This window comes from Anolis sagrei, chromosome X (genome assembly GCF_037176765.1).
Source record: "Anolis sagrei isolate rAnoSag1 chromosome X, rAnoSag1.mat, whole genome shotgun sequence".
In the NCBI taxonomy this organism is placed as follows: domain Eukaryota; kingdom Metazoa; phylum Chordata; class Lepidosauria; order Squamata; family Dactyloidae; genus Anolis; species Anolis sagrei.
Genome location: NC_090034.1, coordinates 54,111,713 through 54,132,649, shown reverse-complemented (window position 1 = coordinate 54,132,649; position 20,937 = coordinate 54,111,713). Strand labels below are relative to the sequence as shown.

At 41.0% G+C, this 20,937-nt stretch overlaps 1 protein-coding gene across 2 annotated transcripts in view; it reads left to right on the top strand.

Annotated features, from left to right (window-relative positions):
- The window catches only part of EFNA2 (ephrin A2), a 204,692-nt gene that overhangs the window by 550 nt on the left and 183,205 nt on the right, over positions 1–20,937 (top strand). For both annotated transcript variants that reach the window (XM_067473447.1, XM_067473446.1), the window contains exon 2: positions 144–1,167. In XM_067473447.1, coding sequence (XP_067329548.1) covers positions 1,046–1,167 — 122 coding nt within the window. In that variant the 5' untranslated portion in view covers positions 144–1,045. The remainder of the gene's footprint in view (positions 1–143; positions 1,168–20,937) is intronic.

The window sequence follows — 20,937 nt, the reverse complement described above, 5'->3', positions numbered from 1 at the left end:
CTGTTGTGATTGTCTGGGACACAAGGTTTTGGAAGGAAAGGCTTAGAATTTGCAAAAACTAAATAAATCCATCTTTAATTTCTGATTTTTTGCTTTCAATCCCTTTTTTTGATGGAAGTGCATTTCTTTTTCTTTTGACACAGGAGCAATTTGGTGCTTTGTTCCCTCGAGCCAAACTTGGGACGGACGCTGAGTTTTGTGGGGCAGTTTTGGAGTTTTCCTTCTTCTTGATCTGTTTTGGAAATTTTATTTTGCATTGATCAACTGGACAAAAAAAAATTTAAAATCATTTCCTTCTCTATTATATATATATATATATATATATTGGATTTTTTTAAAAAAATTGGACATATCCTTTTTTAATGAGATGCGAGGCATGGCCGAAGCCCGGCGAAGCAGAACGAAGAAGCCCAACTTTGCCGCCTGATGCCATTTCTTTGCAAGGAGTTTTGTGGAATGAGAGACAAGGCTCTTTTGGAAATGAGTGAGAAGCCGTCCCTTTCCCCCAGTTTTCTGAGCATCTTTCTTCCATTGGACTGAAGGACTTCCATTATTATTATTATTATTATTATTATTATTATTATTAAACTGATGACTTCTCTTTTCTGTCTCTGAGGATCTAGAGACGAAAACAGAGGACTTTTCCCTTAATGTGGGATTGAAAAAGCAACACAACCCCACAAAAGGACAGCCCCACACTGTTACTCTCTCCTTACGGGACACATGTGAAGTCCACCTACCCTTTGCCATAGACTTGACCCCGCTTGGGATGCTTTTGCCGTTGTTTTGCAAAGAGACCCCGAACGCATTGGGGTCTGTTTGGAAAGGTATGAATTAAGGATGTCTTGTGTTTTTGGGGTTTTGCAAGAAAGCACTGTTTTGGTTGGAAAAACAAGAGAACAACTTTGGACAGAAGCATGAGCTGGACCCCTTCTCCCTAAAGGAAAGCAAAGCTCGCTTGCAGAACAGCACAAATTGAGCCTCGTCTCTGAAGAAGACGACAACAAGCTGAGAAAGGAAAGAAAAGGGGCGGAAATCCGGTACGATGCCGCAATTGGAGGTAGCTGCCTTGCTTGTCACCCTCGTCGGGGTCTGCGTCTGGACAGAGGACAACAGCAAAGTCATTTCGGACCGCTACGCCGTGTACTGGAACAAGAGCAACCCCAGGTAAGGTGGGCCACAGGTCCAGGCCTCTCAAGCCGAGAACTGGATTTGGGGGGGTATTGGTTCTCCTCGCAGAGGCCAAAACTGGGCTCTTTTCTATCTTTGCGTTGGGACCGTCTTGACTTTTCCAGGCTGGCACTTGACTTGATTTGATGTCCCCAAAATCCCACACCAGCGTTGTCATTTACGTCGCCGTGCAAAGCAGGCGATGGGGAAAGGCGATAGTTCGGTGCGGCTTATGTGTCAGATTATTTTTATTGTAGTTAGATTTTTATTGTAGTTAGATGTTGTATTATTATTGTAGGTAGATATTGTGGATCGCTGCAGCTGTCAGATTATTATTGTAGTTAGATGTTGTATTATTATTGTAGGTAGATATTGTGGATCGCTGCGGCTGTCAGATTATTATTGTAGTTAGATGTTGTATTATTATTGTAGGTAGATATTGTGGATCGCTGCAACTGTCAGATTATTATTGCTGTTGTTGTTAGATGTTGTATTATTATTGTAGTTAAATATTGTAGATAGCTCAGTGCAGCTGTCAGATTCTTGTTGTTGTTCTTGTTGTTGGAAAAGTGCTTCTAAGTCCAGGTTGTCTAAGTTTGACTCGGGATTGGGAAACGGCCGGCAGGTAAATGCCATCCAAGGTCCGCATGTCTCTCCTTTTTTACGTCACTTTGTCAGTTGCATTTTGTCTGTTTATTCTTCGTCTTGGCAACAAGCAGATGTGGGACTGCACAAATGTACCCTCTGGTACTGCCATACACACACATACATATGTATACCTATAAATACACACATATGGGGCAAAAAAACATATAGGGCAAAAAAACCTAGACTGGAATGATTTGGCTCCTTCCTTCCTTCCTTCCTTAGAAATACCATCAACACAAACTTATTCTTTTTGTTTGAGTAACATCAAAAATGTCAGATAGTAAACACTTCCAAGCGGATGGGAAATTACATATGTACATTGGCCAATTTAAGGCTAAGTTTATATAAGTTGTAATGGAGCAACATTTCTCTCTTCCTTTTTCTTTCCACACTGAGGAATAAGCATTATGTGTGTATGCATAGCTTTAAATATATGTGTGTATCCATATATATGGTGTTTTTTTTTCTGAGCACCTGTCTTACATCTGGTTCCCTGAGTGGGAATCAGACAGCCTTGCAAAGAGAGAGAGAGAGAGGGAGAGAGATGGGTAAATAAATAAATAAGACGCATCAAATGCATTCATCTAGAAGTCAATTCGAGGAAGTTGTAAGCCTGTGCAGCCAAGGAGAACAAAACGCGGACAATTTTCCAAAGCACGGCAGACTGTAAAATCAATTACGCGTCACTTAAGGACTTGCTTCTTGTCAAATTAAAACACCACTTTGCCTCTCTCTCTCTCTCTCTCTCTGTCTCCCTCCCTCCTCTCCGTCTCTCTTCTCCACTCTGGATGGAGAAGGCAATAGGTTGACCTTCTTCCTCCCGCCGTAGGGCTTTCCGACTGGCTGGTGGGCAACCTCATGCCTTGCTACCAGACCTCTAGGTCAGGAGAAATAACTTGAGCCTTTCAGGTTGCAAACTGGGGAGCATTGGGGTGGCTTTGGACATTCAGAAGGAGACATATCTGCCACTGGTGTCCAAAGGATGGTCCCCATGTTGGTAGACCTTCTTTGGATGGAGAAAGAGCTCTTTTCTATGTTGTTTTCAGACTTTATACACTCTGACCTGCAACCTAGTCATAAGTTTCAGGCAAGTCCCAAGTTTCCTTGGATTTCATTTCGTCTTTCTTCATGTTCCATCCCTTGTGAACTCTTGGAGATAAATGCCCCTGATTGTATGATACAAAAATAAAGGACTATGTGGTCCTTCAGGAAACATCTCTCTCTTTCTTGTCCTCTCTGTCCTATTTCTATCCCTCTTTTTCATCTCAAAGGATGAAAAGAGTCCTAAGAACTGTGTGTTTCCTTCTCCTTTTTGAACTCTTATCACAGCTTTCCAAAGTATGAAGCAGTTGCAGATAGGTGGTTGGACAATATTACTCATGATGGATGGGACTGTACTCCAAAGTACAAACTTTTGCTGGAATGTTGCTCTAAAGATACGGAGGTGGGTTTGTAAATCTTGGGGGGGATATCAATGGGAAACATCCTTTATCTCCCCCTATCACCCACTCCAAATAGAAAAAGAAGAGGGGGACATAGAAGTGTGGGTTCCCACTTCTGTCCATTTCACTGTGGCTCTTTTTATGGCGCGTAGCCTCTACATTTGCTTCATATTTATAAATTTGTCATATCTGTCCCCATTTAAAGCCCAGAATCCCTTGGTTTTTGTCTCGCCTTCTGTATTGTTAGCTGGCAGCGAGGGTTGAGTGGGTGGCACCCGCAGTCCCAAGGTGTGAAAAATAGGTCAATTATTATATTCGTTCTGTCAAATTTCTTTCTCTCTGTAGTTGCGCTGATCTCTTCTGTTTTCCCCGAAAGTTTCGGCAATGGGTTAGGAAACCTCTTGTGGGGGATAACTCTGTGGTGTGTGCGCCATTTTAAAAAATGTCACTGTGTTATCGCGAGCAGTGGGGTTTTCCCCCCCAACCTGCGACCCCAAAAGGGGAGAAATTTGTATGCGAAATGCACTAGTGAACCGTTGTGCAAAGGCCCTGTCCCGCCTGTGTGAAACGTGCACAAAACATCTCCGCCTGGTTCCAAGCATTCCTAAGTAGCAATCCCATTCTTTCTCAATCTTTTTGTATGTCTCAATGGAAGATCGTTTTCTCCCCTCCGTTCTTGCCGAGAGAGAGAGAGAGAAAGAGAGCTCCAAGGGGGACTTTCAGCCAAGCCCTTTGGCCCGTTTCCGGCCATTATGAATGATGGGCTTCATTCGTGGGGTGAAATGTCTGAGGCTGGAATGGGAGTTTGCTCCCTTCTTTCAATGGGGACCTCTGTGTGGGAGAAGACGGAGGGAAGTTGTTGAGGGCCTACTTCAGAGTGGGTTTCAACTTGGCTTGCATTACGAGAAAGGCTTTGGGAGATTTAGGTGCCCCAAATGTCCTGGGAGGATTTGTGATGGCTCTTGATCCTTTCAGACAAGTCTGGCTGCTTGGACCCCCACCCAAAAGAAACACAAAAATAATGGTAGGTTTCGGGTCATCACATATTTTAACTTTACAAGTCCCTTTGCTCAAGTATCTACCTTTCCTGGTAGAATTAGATGCATTTTGTGTGTTGCGGAATTTCCCCCCAGTTTATCAAATCATAATTCATTCCCCTGCAATTCCACATAGACCATGCACTTTTGCAGTGGGACCCCACTTTTCGGAGTGGAAACACCACAAATACCGTAGTAGTAGTAGTAGTACTTTATTTATACCCCACCACATCTCCCGGAAGAACTCGGAGCAGCTCACAACGCACTCAAAGGTGCAAACACACACTATACAAAAAGTGCAAAGACAACAACACAAAACAACAACAACCAACATAAAAATTGCAAATAACGTCGTCCTTGTGTAAGCTTTTTTTTTGTAACGTGAAGTCGATGATATTTCAGATATGTGATTTATTTATTTATCATTTTGGAAAACAGCAGGACAACGCTTGCTTTCTCGGGATATTTGGTTGCTTTTATATACACATTGCATTCGACCTTCTAATTGTGTTTAGAAAGCAGCCTTTACGTTGCCTTCCTGAAAAGCCCAATGTGTCCCTTAAGAAAGGGAGAATATTTGGGTCACTGTCTTTAACCCCTCCCACTGAAGCACTTGGATATTTGCAGAAATATGAGTCGTATTAAGTGGTCGTTGTCGTAATCATGATTTTTAATGATATGCTCTGAGACAGATAAGAAGCGAGCAACCACGAGCAGAGAAATGGAGGCAAATTTATGGATTTTCACTACTTAGACCAACAAGGTTCCTAGCCAATGAATGCTGCCAATTTATCCCGTTGGGACTCATATGTGTGTGCATGGTGTGTTACGTTTTTAGAGCGTGCAAATTTGCACGTTGGGGGCGATTCGTACTGTTTGCACCATTATAAGAAGGGTTTGCGGCCTTTGTCAGTCCTTCAGTTACAGGAATGATATACTGCGAGGAAAAGGGGAAAGTGCGGTTGTGTTTTGGTTCCTGACTTTGCAATAACCACAAAACCCCAATAATGTGTCTCGACATAGAGGGAGAGGGTCAGTTTCATGGAAATCAACCTGGTAGGTTTCCATGGGACCCAGTCCATGTTGGAAATATTGCCTTCAGACTCTTGAAGTTGGTATTTGTAGAATGGACGGTTGTTTCCGTAAAGCAAATTTCCTCCATTTTACAATGGCTTTGCATCTCGCTTCAGGAAGGTTTGCTCTTTGGATGAGATGTATATGGAATGAGACCTAAAACCATTTTCCCAGCAAGAGCATGTATCTAAGACTCAACTGGTTCGCTGGTATATATTGGTTATACATTTATTACAGACCGAAATCATGGTTCGCAATGGGAAAATGCCAATGTTGAACCGCGTCGGTTGGCAAAGTGTCTGTCTTTTGGAAAAGGCGAAGGAAGACGTGTTGGTTTTAAGCCAAAACGCTCCAAATGTGTCCAAAACATACATTTTCCTCCCTGCAGTATTTTCCCCATCTGGAAATCGAGGTTTCCGTTGCCTGGCAGGTACAGCTTCCTTAGGCAACGAAGAAAAGGGAAAAGAAGGAAAGATACCCTCCTTGATAATTGTGTCTAAATTAAAAATCCATCGTAAATGGAGACGCGGGAAGCTCTGCCCCTTCTGAATGTAATTTCGGATCACCCGCAGGCCTCCCTGATATCTCCCGACCCGTCGTAATGTTTTATGTTGGGAGCTGAGGGCCTGGAGAACGTTGAGAGAGAGAGATGTTTATTAAACACGTCTCTGCCTCCACCGTTGATTGAAATGTCTGCGGGAGGGAGAGGTTTGAGATGGGTTGGATGCTCTCTTGTGTGTTTTGAAATCAAGGTGTGCCTGTTGGGGAGGTTGCGAGGCCAAAACCAAGATGGGATTGCCCACAAAGGCTGGGTGCGCATTCGGGGAGAAAAAAATATGGACGCCATGTTCGATTCTGTGCACGGAGCGTTGGGAGACGGGGCCGTTTGCCATCTTGGTTGGCCTGGCGGCCAGGAGACGATGTGTTGTGCCCAACTTTATGTCACCAGGGATCATTGGTGCAGGAAGCACACTCTTTGGAACAAAAAGACATGGAGATGGAGTTGTGCTAATATAATATTGTGCTATGCTAATTATACAATACATTGTATGTACATGTAATATTGATCATAATATTATAATGCAATATAATTCTAATAATAATACAATATAGTAATATAATAATTGTATATTATATATTACATGTAATATTACTAATAACATTACAGTATAGTGGTATAGTACCATATAGTAATACATAACACTAATATTGTGCTATGCTAATAATATAATATATTGTGAACACATATAATATAATATCATAATATCATAATGCAATCCAATATAATACTAATAATAATACAATATAATAATATAATAATTGCATATTATATATTACTAATAATATTTCAGTATAGTGGCATAGTACTGTATAGTAATATATAATACTAATATTGTGCTGTGCTAATAATATAATATATTATATATACATAAAGAATCATAGAATCGTAGATACATAAATAAATTTTGTCCCTTGGTTTTTATTTTGTGCTTATGTTCTCGTTTCTCTTCTCTATGTTAAGTACCGGTTTCCTACGGAGAAACCATGTGAAATGGTAAAATCACAATTTAAAAGAGTTTTGTGGGAAATCCTTGTGTCCTTCCTTTTTTCTTTTTTTTCTCTTTCCTCCCTTCTGTTTTCTCTCCATTTTACTTTACTTTTTCCTTCCTTCCTTCCTTCCTTCCTTCCTTCCTCCTTTACTTTTTCCTTCCCTCCCTCCATCCTTTTTTCCTTTATTTTTCTTTCTTTCCTCAATTTTTGCTCTATTTTTCCTTCCTCCCATTCTTCATCCCCCCCTTTCCTCTTCTTTTACTTTTCCTTCCTTAATAATAATAATAATAATAATAATAATAATAATAATAGTCTTTATATATATATTCCATCCTATCTCCCCGAAGGGACTTGGGGCGGATTCCAATTACAAAAAAAGGCAAACATTCAGTGCCTGAGTACAACCAATACACAAATAATAACAAAAAATAATAACCCATCATATAAAAACAAATAGTAACTTATTCCTCCTTCCCTTCTTCAGCCTTTTCACCATCCCTCTTTCCTCCCTTCTCCTTCACACACTTTTGTTTTCATTAGACAACTTCAACACAAACCCAGATTGGTTTCTCTAGTTTACATCGCCTGTGTCGGTCATTTCTCGTCAAATTTTGCTCAGAATCACTAACAAGCCACATTTCGCCACACAAATCTGGGACTTAGACTCTGGCCGTGAAAGCCTTTCCTAGTGCCGAGGTGGGTGTGTTCGCACAAGCACGCATGTGCCATGGAGATGTATGTAATAATAATATCAATAAACTTTATTGGTACCCCGCCAACATCTCCCCGAAGGGACTCGGGACGGCTCACAGAAACACTCAATCCAGAGTGCTGCATATAAAAGAAACAATACACAAGCATGAAAACATCAGCAACATAAAATTATAGCAGCAACCACAACGAACACACATGTACAAGCCTGGCCCCGTTCTGTGCTTCTGTTAGAAAACTGCCTTGCTTTGCGCCGGCACGATCGGTCAAATCATTTCCAAAGTAGCGGAGAGGAAGATGCATTTCTCTCCTCCGCGCTCCCCGCAAACCGTCTAATGGACAGTTTTAGAGTAATTCGCGAATGACAGTTTGCCTTCTGCTGAACGCAATTCCCAAGGAGGCTGCCAACTGCGGAAGGGAAAAGAGAGATGGGCAAATGAGCGCCTATTTTCTCTCTCAATTGGCAACCCCGGCACATTCCCATTACCTTATTTTGCTTTGCCCCCTGGCCTGCCTTGAGCCGAACCAACGATGCTCACCTCCAATTTGGATTATGTTGTATTTTTTGAAACAAAGGGACAACTTTGCGGGACTCTTCGTGGAAGACATTTGTTTGTTTGGTGGGGGGCACTGAATTGTGGGGGGGAAGAGACATGTTTTGTGAATCCTTCCTTATTGGATTTTATGGCATGGGCTGAGAAGTGGTGTTTCTCAACTTGAGATGCCTTGCTTCTGGGTGGGGGGGGGGGTGGGGGACGGGGACCAGGACGGGACGGGACTTTTTGATCAAATCTCTTTTTTTGTGAGTTTTGCACAGAAGGAGGGAGAATTTAGGGTTCTCATTGCAGTAGGTCCGTACAACAATATTTGCTTCCATCCAAAGTTATCCTTGCTGGAAAATGCCTTGGGTAGAGCCTCCATCCCTAGGTGCTTTACCGCTAGCCCAGTGGTTCCAAAACTTTTTTTGACCAGGGACCACTTGACTAGGGACCACTCTCCAACATTAATACCAAAAGGGTTATGAATCAGTTTTAGATCAACTTTAGATTCAGTTGGGTTCTTCGGGGTGCTGATTCAGGAAAAATTGCATTGGATAGACCACATCAGCTCTAGTTTTTGATACAGAACACATGCCATCCAGTAGTCACTATTTGCTTGCCCCAAGAACACTATATTTAAAAATCTAGAACAGATGTGGTAGTAGTAATGTTTTGTGGGTAGTCAGCCTCTTCCCTCCTGAACTCCCAGTTGCATAAGACCAGTTGCTGTCGTTGCGATGTGGTTTTGAGGCAATGGTGTAGTAATGGTGAGGTCGTGGACCATATTTTCATTCCTGTGGACCACTGGTGGTCCACAGACCACAGGTTGGGAACCACTGCTCTAGCCCATTGTACATTTATGGGATTTCTAGATCTGGTGAAAAAAGAATCCCAGTCTTTGTCAAGTACTGCGTATCCTAATGTGCCTCCAACTGAACAATTATATTTTGAAAAACTCATATTATTCAATGGCTACAGCCCTTACCTTCTTCTTTGTCGTCTTTCTTCTGAACCTGGAGGTCATTTTGGTACCTTTTGTTCACCTTTATCCAATTGCATGTGAACGTTAAGAGTACGGAACTAGATTCTGAGAGACTAGGGTTCAAATCCCTATTTGGCCATGACCAGATCACACTCTCTCAGCCTCAAAGCCTCTCTCAGCCTTTGTCATACACAAAGGCGCCACTCTCTCAACCAGTTTAGGATTGTAGTATTTTTGGCTTTGGATAAGGGATGCGCAATCCATATCTTTGAAAATAACAGTGAAATATATATATTTTATAGCACAGAATTAAAAGTTTTGAGTGCAAGTTGGCTATTTCTGGATTCCAGAGCTGGCTGCGTTAGATTATGTTAAGCCAGTGTTTCTCAACCTGGGGGTCAGGAGCCCTGGGAGGGGGGGGGGGGTCGCAATGGGTGTCAGAGTGGTTGCCAAAGACTATCAGAAAACACAGTATTTTCTGTTGGTCATGGGGATTCTCTTTGGGAAGTTTGGCCCAATTCTCTTGTTGGTGGGGTTCAGAATGCTCTTTGATTGTAGGTGAACTATAAATCCCAACAACTACAACTCCCAAATGACAAAATCAACCCCCCCCCCCAACTCCACCAGTTATTCAAATTTGGGCGCCTCGGGTATTTGTGCCGAATTTGGTCCAGTGAATGAAAATATATCTTGCATATCAGATATTTACATTATAATTAATAACAGTAGCAAAATTGCAGTTATGAAGTAGCAACAAAAATAATTTCATATTTACCACAACATGAAGAACTGTATTAAGGGGTCGCGGCATTAGGGAGGTTGACATCCACTGTGTCAAGCAATACTTTTTCTCAAATATCATATTCCTTCAGTTGTAAGATGCTTCTAAAGCCACACAGGATATAATGGCAGCTGATACTGATAGAAGCAGGCAACGTCTACACCGACCATATTTCTTCAATTGTAAGACATCATTGATTGTAAGATGCATCCTTATTTCGGTACCACCAAAAACAAAACAGAAGAAAACAATGTATAAGATACACTTTGGTTCTAAGATGCACCCCATTTTTAGAGATGTTTATAATAAGTACAGGAGTTCTCTCCATTTTTCATTTGGGCAACATGTTGGAAATGGTGTCATTTGCTGGTCTTTCCCCCTCTTTGACCCAACTGTGAAACGATAAACCAAGCCGTACGGATTCCGTGGGTCTCCTCGGGAATTGCAATTTGGACGCGGGCCTCTAAGAGTGGATTATTGGCGCTCCCAAGGAGACGCGGGTCAGTGCCAGATTTCCGAGAAGGGTTCCACGGCTTTGCAAATATGACGTCTTTGTTTTCAGAGGCTCACATAGCCGTTATCGTTTGGAGAAGATGTCTCGAGAAACAAGTTCCTCCTGCCATTGGCTTCCCATCCCCCCTCCTTTCATTGCATTTGATATATTCTTTAAAAATTCTATTTTTTCCTCCCGCTTCTGAGGCTGGGAGTCGGTGGGCAAGACCTTTGGACAAACGGGTCATTTTGGGATGACGGGATTGGGCCCACATCCTCCACCATGGTTGCCGATGTGTGAGCATCTTCCCAAAGCTTATCGTGTCTTCAAGGAATTCAGTCCTTCTTAGTTTAAACCAGACTTCACCTCTTGGCAGCCATCTTTCCCCGCCCCGATTCTTTCCCAAATATCGCCCTTTGGGAATCCTCTCGTATGTTGAGCCCGCCTTCTCCGAAATGCTTGGACCAGAAGCGTTTTGGATTTCAGATTTGGGAATATTTGCACATATGTAATGAGATATTTCGGAGAAGGGACCAAGTCTAGACTAAGATTCATTTATATTTCATATACACCTTGCACACATAGCCTGAAGGTAATTTTATACACAATTTTTTTAATGTTGCGCATGAAGCAAAGTTGATGTGCACTGAAGCAAAGTAAAGATGCATCTTTCTCAGGCTCTTTTGGATTTTTTGGATGATTTTGGAGAAGGGACACTCGTTGCATTATATATCATTATTTGACCGCCTTTCTTGCTGGGTGCTTTTACGACACGGAAGCCGTTTTAGGTCTCTTTGTCTATTTATTGGTAATATTAATGACGCCTTCTTTGTGCAGGAAACCAAGTTTGTAAACAAAGCAAAGGTGCCACTCTCTCGGCCGCCTGTGCGGACAATTTCGGAGCATTTTGGGATTCCGTATTTAAAAAAAAGTTATTTGAGGAATGCATTGCTTTTTTAACCGTCTCTTTGCCCTTTTTTGTGGCCTGTGTGTTGTTTCCCCTTCGAACTCTTAAATCCGCTTAGCGGGTCTCCACAAGGTGGGAACTGTTAATAAACAGCAGATGCAAACGGAGTCCAATTGCTCTGGTTTTCTTTTTTTCCGTGCGCTCCCTCCGGCGAAACACAATTGCGTTCTCCACAGGTTATGCATTTGGCATCCAGATTTCCGTCTGTGCATGGAATCCCAAATGAAGGTGCGGAGGAAAGGTGTGGACTCTTCGACACTGATGCCGTGCGCCCACCTTTCCTCCAAGCATTTCTCTTTCCCGAAATGTCCACCATACTTTTAAGTTGGTTTGCTTTTCCATTTTAAGGTGGCATTTTCAAACCCATCGATATTAGGCGCCGTTTTGTCCCCTAACATATATATATGTGGGGATCTTTATTTTTGAATGCTTCCAAATTTCTTATGATTTTCAAACTGAGGTGCACAGAGAGATATCAGTCGACTCCATGCACTTCGGTTTGAAAATTGTACGCAGCTTAATTTACCATTTTGGCCTCATGTGATATACGTATTCTTTTTTGCAAACCGAGAAATGGAGCCCACTTCACCGGCTTCCCATGTTGTGGTTTTGGCCATAATTCAGATACGTCGCATTAAAGAAACATACACATATGTGTGCCATAAATTCTGGGATATCCCTAGAAATATAGGTAGGTCGATTGCTGTGCTTATGTGTTTAATACGTGCATTAGAAATGTAGCCATATGTATGTAATGTAGATTATTTCTTATGGAAGTTTATTTCTTCCATATTTCTTCAAATCATGCAGTTAATTTTGTCTCTCTTGGATGCATGTGCTTTATGTATTTCATTTTGCTTATATGCATATAATTTATTTCTTATATGGCATATGCATGTTCATTTGTTTCTTGTGCATTTCTTATATGTGTGTACATTTATTTATTCTGCATTTCTTATATGCATGTAAATTTATTTTTTCCACATTTCTTATATGCACGTACTTTATTTCTTTCATAGTTCCTATATGCATGTACTTTATTTCTTCCGCATTTCTCACGTGCATGTTTATTTCTTCTGTATTTCTTATATGCTTGTTAATTTGCTTGTTGTTAATTTCTTCTATATTTCTTCAATGTGTACAGTTTTGTTATTTCATTTCCCTTTTATGTGTGTTGTTTATTTCTTATGCGGCAGATGCATGTAAGTTAATTTCGTCCGCATTTCTTATAGCCGTGTATATTATTTCTTCTGTATTTTTTGTATGCATACAGTTTATTATTTCTGCCGCATTTCTCATTGCACGTCATTGATCTCTTCTCTGTGTCATTACTTCCATATTTCTTACATGCATGTGGATTATTTCTTTCATGTTTCTTATATGCATATAGTGTATTTCTTATATGCGTATAGCAGTGGTTCCCAACCTTTTTTTGACCAGGGACCACTCTCCTACACTAGTACCAAAAGGGCTACAAATCAGTTTAGATTTGGTTTGGTTATTTGGTGGTGCTGATTCAGAAAATTGCATTGGATAGACCACATCAGCTCTAGTTTCTGATACAGAACATATGCCACCCAATAGTCGCCATCTGCTTGCCCAGAGAAAAGCATATTTAATAAGCCTTGGCACTCTGAGAGGGTTTCGTGAGAGCCATCGCTCTCGTTGCAACGGTGTAGTAATGGCGAGGCTGTGGACGATATTTTAGTTCTTGCGGACCACTGATGGTCCACGGACCACAGGTTAGGAATCACTGGCATATAGTATATTTCTTCCTTATTTTTTACACACATTATTTATTTTATTCACATATTGTATTTCTTCTATGTGTATAGTTTATTTCTTTCATATTTCCTTAACGTGCATGTGATTTATTACTTCCATATTTCTTACAAGGATGTAGATTATTTCTGTTGCATTTCTTATATATGTATAGTTTCATTCTTCCTTGTTTGTTATGTGGAATAATAATAAAAATAATACTTAATAATGATAATAAAAGTTAATTATTAATAATTAAATAATTAATCATCATCATCATCATCATCATCATACTTTATTTCTCTCTCCCCAAAGGGACTTGGGGCAGTTAACAGACACAAAACAGAAAGTCAAACATTCAATGCCACAAATGAATACAAACACCCTAAAATAATACAAGATGATGCACAGAAGCAGCAGTAAACTTACAACAAGGAATTAAGCATCGAGATGAAAATAATAAAAAAAACAATCCAATAAGATATAGCAAAGTAAAACATGAGTAAAACATTACAACATATATCCTAAAAGCAATTATGATACAATTAAGTGCTACTCACCCATGCTGTGATGTTCAGGGGTGTTATTTCTTTCGCCGACTCAAAAAGAAATCATGGAAAAATGGAACATATTTATTTATCGATTTATGCAGTCAATAGGAATTGTTATCCGAGTCTGGATTTTGCTGCGGGGAGCTAGAAGGCCCCCCAAACGTACCAGAGAAGGCGGAGGGGACCCCATGGGAACCTTAAGGTGAACCTCATGAGGTTTTCTTGGCAAGGTTTGTTCAGAGGAGGTTTGCTTTTGGCTTCCTCTGAGGCTGAGAGAGCATGACTTGCTCACGGTCCTCCCAGTATTTGTCCAATCCACCCTAAATTAAGGGGACAAATCCTTCGCTAGGGGAAGCAAATACTGGATCTCATTGATGCAAACCTTACTCCTATATCTATAGACGCGTGTGTGTTTGTCTATAGCTATGTTAGTTCAATTTCATTTTATGCAGTGTTTCTTTTTCATTATCAGCATTGTTGGAACTGTTTTTTAAAGTAAACGGGGGTGTTTTTAAGACATATATTTCCCATTTAAAATATTTTAATCCATTCTACGTTACTCGAAGAGGGATGACGGTTGGGCCAAGAGGGAGTCAGTAAGCAAACACCTAATATTTCTATAGATATATGGCTATATCCCTAATATAATAGAGCCTATATATAGATCTATATCCCTAATCCCTGATTTTTAAAAAATGCATCAGACACTGGTCATGCTGTATGGCTTGATCGATGGCTTTATCTGTAGTTCTTAACCACGGACCACGAGAAGGAATGTGAACTAGGAGCACAAATATGTGTGTGTATATTTATATGTATATATGAATATATAAATACAAGTATATATGTATGCATATGCACAGACATATGCCTTATATGTGGATTATGGATATATATATATATATATATATGTGTGTGTGTGTGTGTGTGTGTGCGTGCGCGCATATGTATGTGTGTCTGAACATATATGCAGATATACCATAGATGTGTATGTATATATGTGTATCTATGTGCATATACATACACCTAGTATATGTGTGCCTATGTGCATATACAGAAACAAAAGTCCATATATCTACACACTCATACATATATATATGCTCTGACATATACCATATATGTGTATGTAAATGTAAGTATCTGTGTATCTATGTACATACAGGATATGAAGATCTATCTATCTATATATATACGCACGCACGCACCTATAATATATCAGTCATCTCTATATATACTTACATATAGGAAATGTGTGTGTGTGTGTGTGTGTGTGTATATATATATATATACACACACCGTGTACCATATATGTATATGTATATGTAAGTATCTGTGTATCTATGTACATATACATACAGGATATGAAGATCTATCTATCTATATATATACACACACGCGCGCACCTATAATATATCAGTCATCTTTATATATATTACATATAGGAAATATATGTGTATGTATATGTAAGTATCTGTGTATCTATGTACATATACATACAGGATGTGAAGATCTATCTATCTATCTATCTATCTATCTATCTATCTATCTATACACACGCACGCACGCACCTATAATATATCAGTCATCTCTATATATACTTACATATAGGAAATGTGTGTGTGTATATATATATATATGTGTATGTATATATATGTGTATGTATATATATGTGTGTGTGTGTGTATCTGTATATGTACTGTATACATACAGGAAATGAAGATATCTCTCTCTCTCTCTATATATATATATATATATATACACACACACCTATACTGTACCAGTCATCTCTATATATATACTTACATATAGGAAATGTATGTATCTGTGTGTGTGTGTGTGTGTACACACACACACACACACACCAAAAACTGATTTTCTGTCAAGAGACTATGGTTTTCCTATGGATTTTCTCGCTACATGAGAATTCTGCACAGAATGAGAACATAAGTATCTTGAATGTCCTGTCTGGATTTGAATCTTTACTTGGTGATGGCAAACCACTGGATGACACTGCGCTGGTCGCACACTCTCAGCTTCAAAGAACTGGGTCTGAGCTCCTCTATATCTTTATCTCTTTTAGGGTATAAAGAGAGAGAGAGAGAAATCTCCTAGAACTACATCTCTCCTGACACACACAAGCAGAGATGGAGATCCAGCGTAGCTGAGACCCAATTCTTTACTATTAAGAAATGTAGTTATTATTTTTGGAAATAAACCTTTTGTAATTTGAAAGACTGAACTCTGCACTTTTTGCTTCCTAAGCTCTAAATTATTTTCCAGCCACAACACGCTCTGCTTGCTATGAGCTGAATGCTCAACCTTAAGTATCCTGTTCATATTTTGGATGCTCTGCTGTATTTTTGGGAGTCTTCCCTAAAATGGATTATGGGCATAGGGGTGTAAGAGCGGTCGCTGAAGCTGCGGACTGAGGAGTGCTTCATGCTGCTGGTAGTGGTGGTGACGACAACGACTACATAGAGGAGGATGACTGAAGAATTACCATGGGGAAAAGGTGCTTCCACTGAAGCTTCATCATAAATCCTTGTTTTAACAAGAAGCCAAATTGTGCAGGTAGCTACCCGACTTCGCATGGTTCCCAGTGAAAGAAATCACTTTAAAATTATCTTATTGCAGAGCGACATAGGGGTGCGATGCCCTGAAACACTCATTGTGTTTGTGTAATAACATCACACTTTGCGCCGTGGTTTCTCTCTCTTTGTGTACAGCAGTGGTTCCCAACCATTTGACCAGGGACCACTTGACCAGGGACCACTTTGACCAGGGACCACTCTCCAACATTAGTATCAAAAGGGTTACGCACCAGTTTTTGGTCAACTTTAGATTCAGTTTGGTTATTTGGGGTGCTGATTCAGAAAAGTGCATTTGATAGATCACATCAGCTCTAGTTTCTGATACAGAATATATGCTATCCACTAGTCCCCATCTGCTAGCCCACAAAAAGCCATATTTAATAAGCCTCAGCACTATAAGAGAGTTTCGTGAGACCAGTCACTCTCGTTGCAACAATGTAGTAATGGTGAGGCCACTGACCATATTTAAGTTCTTGTGGACCACTGGTGGTCCACGGACCACATATTTGGAATCACTGCTTTAAAATTATCTTGTTGCAGAGCCGCATAGAGGTGAGATGCCCTGAAACACACATTGTGTTTGTGTAATAATGTCACACTTTGGATGGTGGCAGGGGCGGCTCAACCCATTACGCAAAGTAAGCATTCGCAGTATAGTTGATTTTGCCCAGGGGCGCTCTTGAGGCGCTCTTGGGGGAAAATAGACCTTGACATATGTGAGTTGTAGTTACTGGGATGTATAGTTCACCTACGATCAAAGAGCATTCTGAACTCCACCAATGATGGAATTGAACCAAATATGGCACACAGAACTCCCACGACGAACAGAAAATATATATCAGTGATTGGTTGGGGGGGGGGGGGCGCGAAAATAATGTTTGCTTACAGTTGAAAATTACCTAGGGCCAACTCTGGATGGTGGCTTCTCTCTCTTTGTGTACAAGGAATGGGCACTCAACCCCGGTGGCAGGGGATGATGGGTGTTGGAGTCCCGTCATCCCCAGCTTTCATGCAAGAATGTGAAACTACGTGGACAGGTCGAATGAAAACTCAGTATTGCGTTTCCCACAATGACATGTTGGATGCCTTTTTAAGGAAAGGTGTGTGAACGATACAAACGCGGTAACCTTTGTAACGTTTTCTTGCTCTTTTCCGGACTTTTGTTGAGGAATTTTCAGCAAGAATTTTCTCAATGCGAAATTTTGGCACAGAACGCATAATCCTTTTGCTTCAAGAATGGGACATTTCAAGGGGTGGGAGGGAGAGAAAGTCTTGATGTCCTATTATTGTATTTTACAGCATCCAATTCCCACTTCCTACAAAAAAAGCTCTGTCCGGCTGATGGTTCAATTTTTGAAATATCAATGCAACGAGCGCGGTGGTTTTATGTAACTATTGTCATTTTATGCAATTGTGCAATTGTACAATTTGCTCACAAAATTGCTCTCTCACTTGTAAGATCTCTCTCTGAAAAGGGCAGAAAATATATATCGCTGCTCTTGGGAGAGGAGAAAAACCCAACCTTTTCTTATATTCCTCCTCTATTAAAAGAAGAGCAGAAGGAATTGCATCCATAATATACCTGCTCATGTCGTCTGTGGTGCTTTGAAATAATTCCTAGATTCATCCTGAAAAGCTTCAAGGAGTTAACCTCCGAAATGGGAATTTAACATTGCCATTGAACAGTTCGATTCCATTCACTGTGAGTAAAATGGGAATTTCACATTTCAATGTCATGTTTCCCCTGTACATTAACACAGGATAAAAATGTAACGGCAGTCAAAATATTTAACCATTTAAAGATGATTTTTAAAAATCATTGATTTAGTTAGTATTCTTCCTTTCTTTCACTAGGGGAATCTATTTAAGTCACTTATATCCTCGACCCAATATGGATAATGTTTTAAAAACTATCTATACATCAGTGGTTCCCAACCTGTAGTCCGTGGACCACCAGTGGCCCGCAAGAACGAATATATGGTCTGCAGCCTCACCATTACTACACCGTTGCCTCGAAACCACACGGCAACAAGAGTGACTGGTCTTGCGAACCCTCTTCTAGTGCCGCAACAACAGGGATGTCGGAGGGGAGAGGCTGACTGTCCACTACTATTTATGACATTTCTACCCCGCCTTTCTCACCCCAGAGGCGGATTTACATATAGGCAATGATTCGATGCCTTAAAATACAATGTGCACTTAAATAAATATTAAAATAGAATTTAAAAGTACATTAAAAACAATTAAAACATTTAAAAACAATACAATCAGAGTTAAACACATAACTCACGTGCATAATCCGGGCTGTTCCAATGGTCATTGCACATTGTTCCAAGTTCTCTAAAAGTTTGGTCACAAAGCCACGTTTTCACTCTCTTGTGGAAGGTCAGGATGGAGGGGGTTGATGTAATATCCCTGGGGAGGGAGTTCCACAGCTGAGGGGCCACCACTGAGAAGGCTCTGTCTCTTGTCTCTGCCAGTCGCGCCTGTGAGGGAGGCGGGACTAAGAGCAGAGTCTCCACAGACGATCTTAAACTCTGCAGTGGTTCATAGTGGGAGATACTACATAGAGGGAGATACTACTACCACATCAGCTCTAGATTATTAAATATGGTTTTCTGTGGGCGAGCAGATTGTGACTACTGGATGACATAGGTTCTGTATCAGAAACTAGAGCTGATGTGGTCTATCCAATGCAATTTTCTGAATCAGCACCCCAATAACCAAACCCAATCTAAAGTTGACCAAAAACTGATTCGTAACCCTTTCGGTACTAATGCTGGAGACTGGTCCCTGGTCAGAAAAAACAAGGTGGGAACCACTGATATAGATTGTATTGTACTGGGTCCATTTTACAGCGGAATAGTTTTCTCATTGGATTAGGACACTGGGAAACTCAGGTTTGACTCTTGCTCGGCTGTGAATCTTGGGCAAGTCACACGCTCTCAGCCTCAAAGGAAGGCAAGGGGTTCTGAGCAAATCTTGCCAAGGAAAGGCCTTAGGCTTGCCATAAGTTGAAAGAGATGGAGATATCTACCTGTCTTTGGTGAAAATCCCCATATCTAGGAAAAGCCTTGCCCTTGAATCCAGGCCAAACAAACTGCCTCCCTAGGTCTCGCTATTTCTTTTCCTACAAAACCATAGAGAACTGCTGCACAAAGGTCTTATTATAGTCCGATCTGGTGGGATTACAAAATGGTCTTGGTATAGGCAAGTCTTAAAGGACTATCATTTGTTCCGTGGCAGAATATTGCTGTCCTAGAAAAATCTTAAATTATGGAAAATGTGGATTGGTGAGATTACTTCTTGCTACCTTTGTTTACTTCTGCCTCTAGAGCAGGCATGGACAAACATTCTAACTTGGGGGCGGTGATGGAAAGAAGGAAAGAAAGGAGGAAGGAAAGAGCGAAGAAAGGAAGGACGAAAGAGAGGAAAGGAAGGATGGAAGGAGAAAGAGGGAGAGAGGGAAGGAAGGAGAAAAGAAGGAGAGAAGGAGAGACAAAAGGGAGGAAGGAAGGATGAAAGGGTGGAAGGGAAGAAAGGATGGATGGATGGATGCGTAGATGGATGGAAAGAAGGAAAAAAAGAAGGGAAGGAGGAAGGAAAGAGAGAAGGAAGGACAAAAGAGAGGAAGGGGGTGGAGGGAGGGAGAATGAGAGAAGGAAGGAAAGATGGAAGGAAGGAAGGAGATAGAGAGAGAGGGAAAGAATGACAAAAGCGTGGAAGGGAAGGATGGAAGGAAGGAAGGGAAGGAGGAAGGAAAGAAAGAAGGAAGGAAGGATGAAAGGGAGGGAGGGAGAAAGAGGGCGGGAAGGAAGGGAAGGAGGAAGGAAAGAGAAGGAAGGTTAGGATGGTATGAGAGAGAAGGGCCTGAGAAAAGAGTCCAAAGGGCCGCATCCCCCAGGCCTGGGTTTGCCCATATCTGCTCTAGAGCAGTGTTTCTCAACCTGGAGTTCGGGTCCCCTGTGGGGGCCGCGAGGGGGTGTTAGAGGGGTCGCCAAAGACCATCAGGAAACACAGTATTTTCTGTGGTTATAAGGGTTCTGTGTGGGAATTTTGGTCCAATTCTATCGTTGGTGGCGTTCAGAATGTTATTTCATTGTAGGTGAACTATAAATCCCAGCAACTACAACTCCCAAATGTTAAGGTCTATTTTCCTCAAACTCCACCAGTGTTTACATTTTGGCATATTGAGTTTTGGTGCCAAGTTTGGTCCAGATCCATCATTGTTTGAGTCCACAGTGCTCTCTGGATGGAGGTGAACTACAACTCTAAAAATTCAAGATAAGTGTCCACCCGATCCTCCCAGTATTTTCTCTTGGTCATGGGAGTTCTGTGTGCCAAGTTTGGTTCAATTTCATCATTGGTGGTGTTCAGAATGCTCTTTGATTGTAGTTGAAGTATAAATCCCAGCCACTACAGCTCCCAAATGACAAAATCCATCCCCTCCCAACCCCACCAGTATTCAAATTTGGGCATATTGGGTATTTGGGATTTGAAAATACATCCTGCATATCAGATATTTACGTGACGATTCATAACAGTAGCAAAATTCCAGTTATGAAGTAGCAACGAAAATAATTTTAGGGTTGGGGGTCACCACAACATGAGGAACTGTATTAAGGGGTCGCGGCGTTAG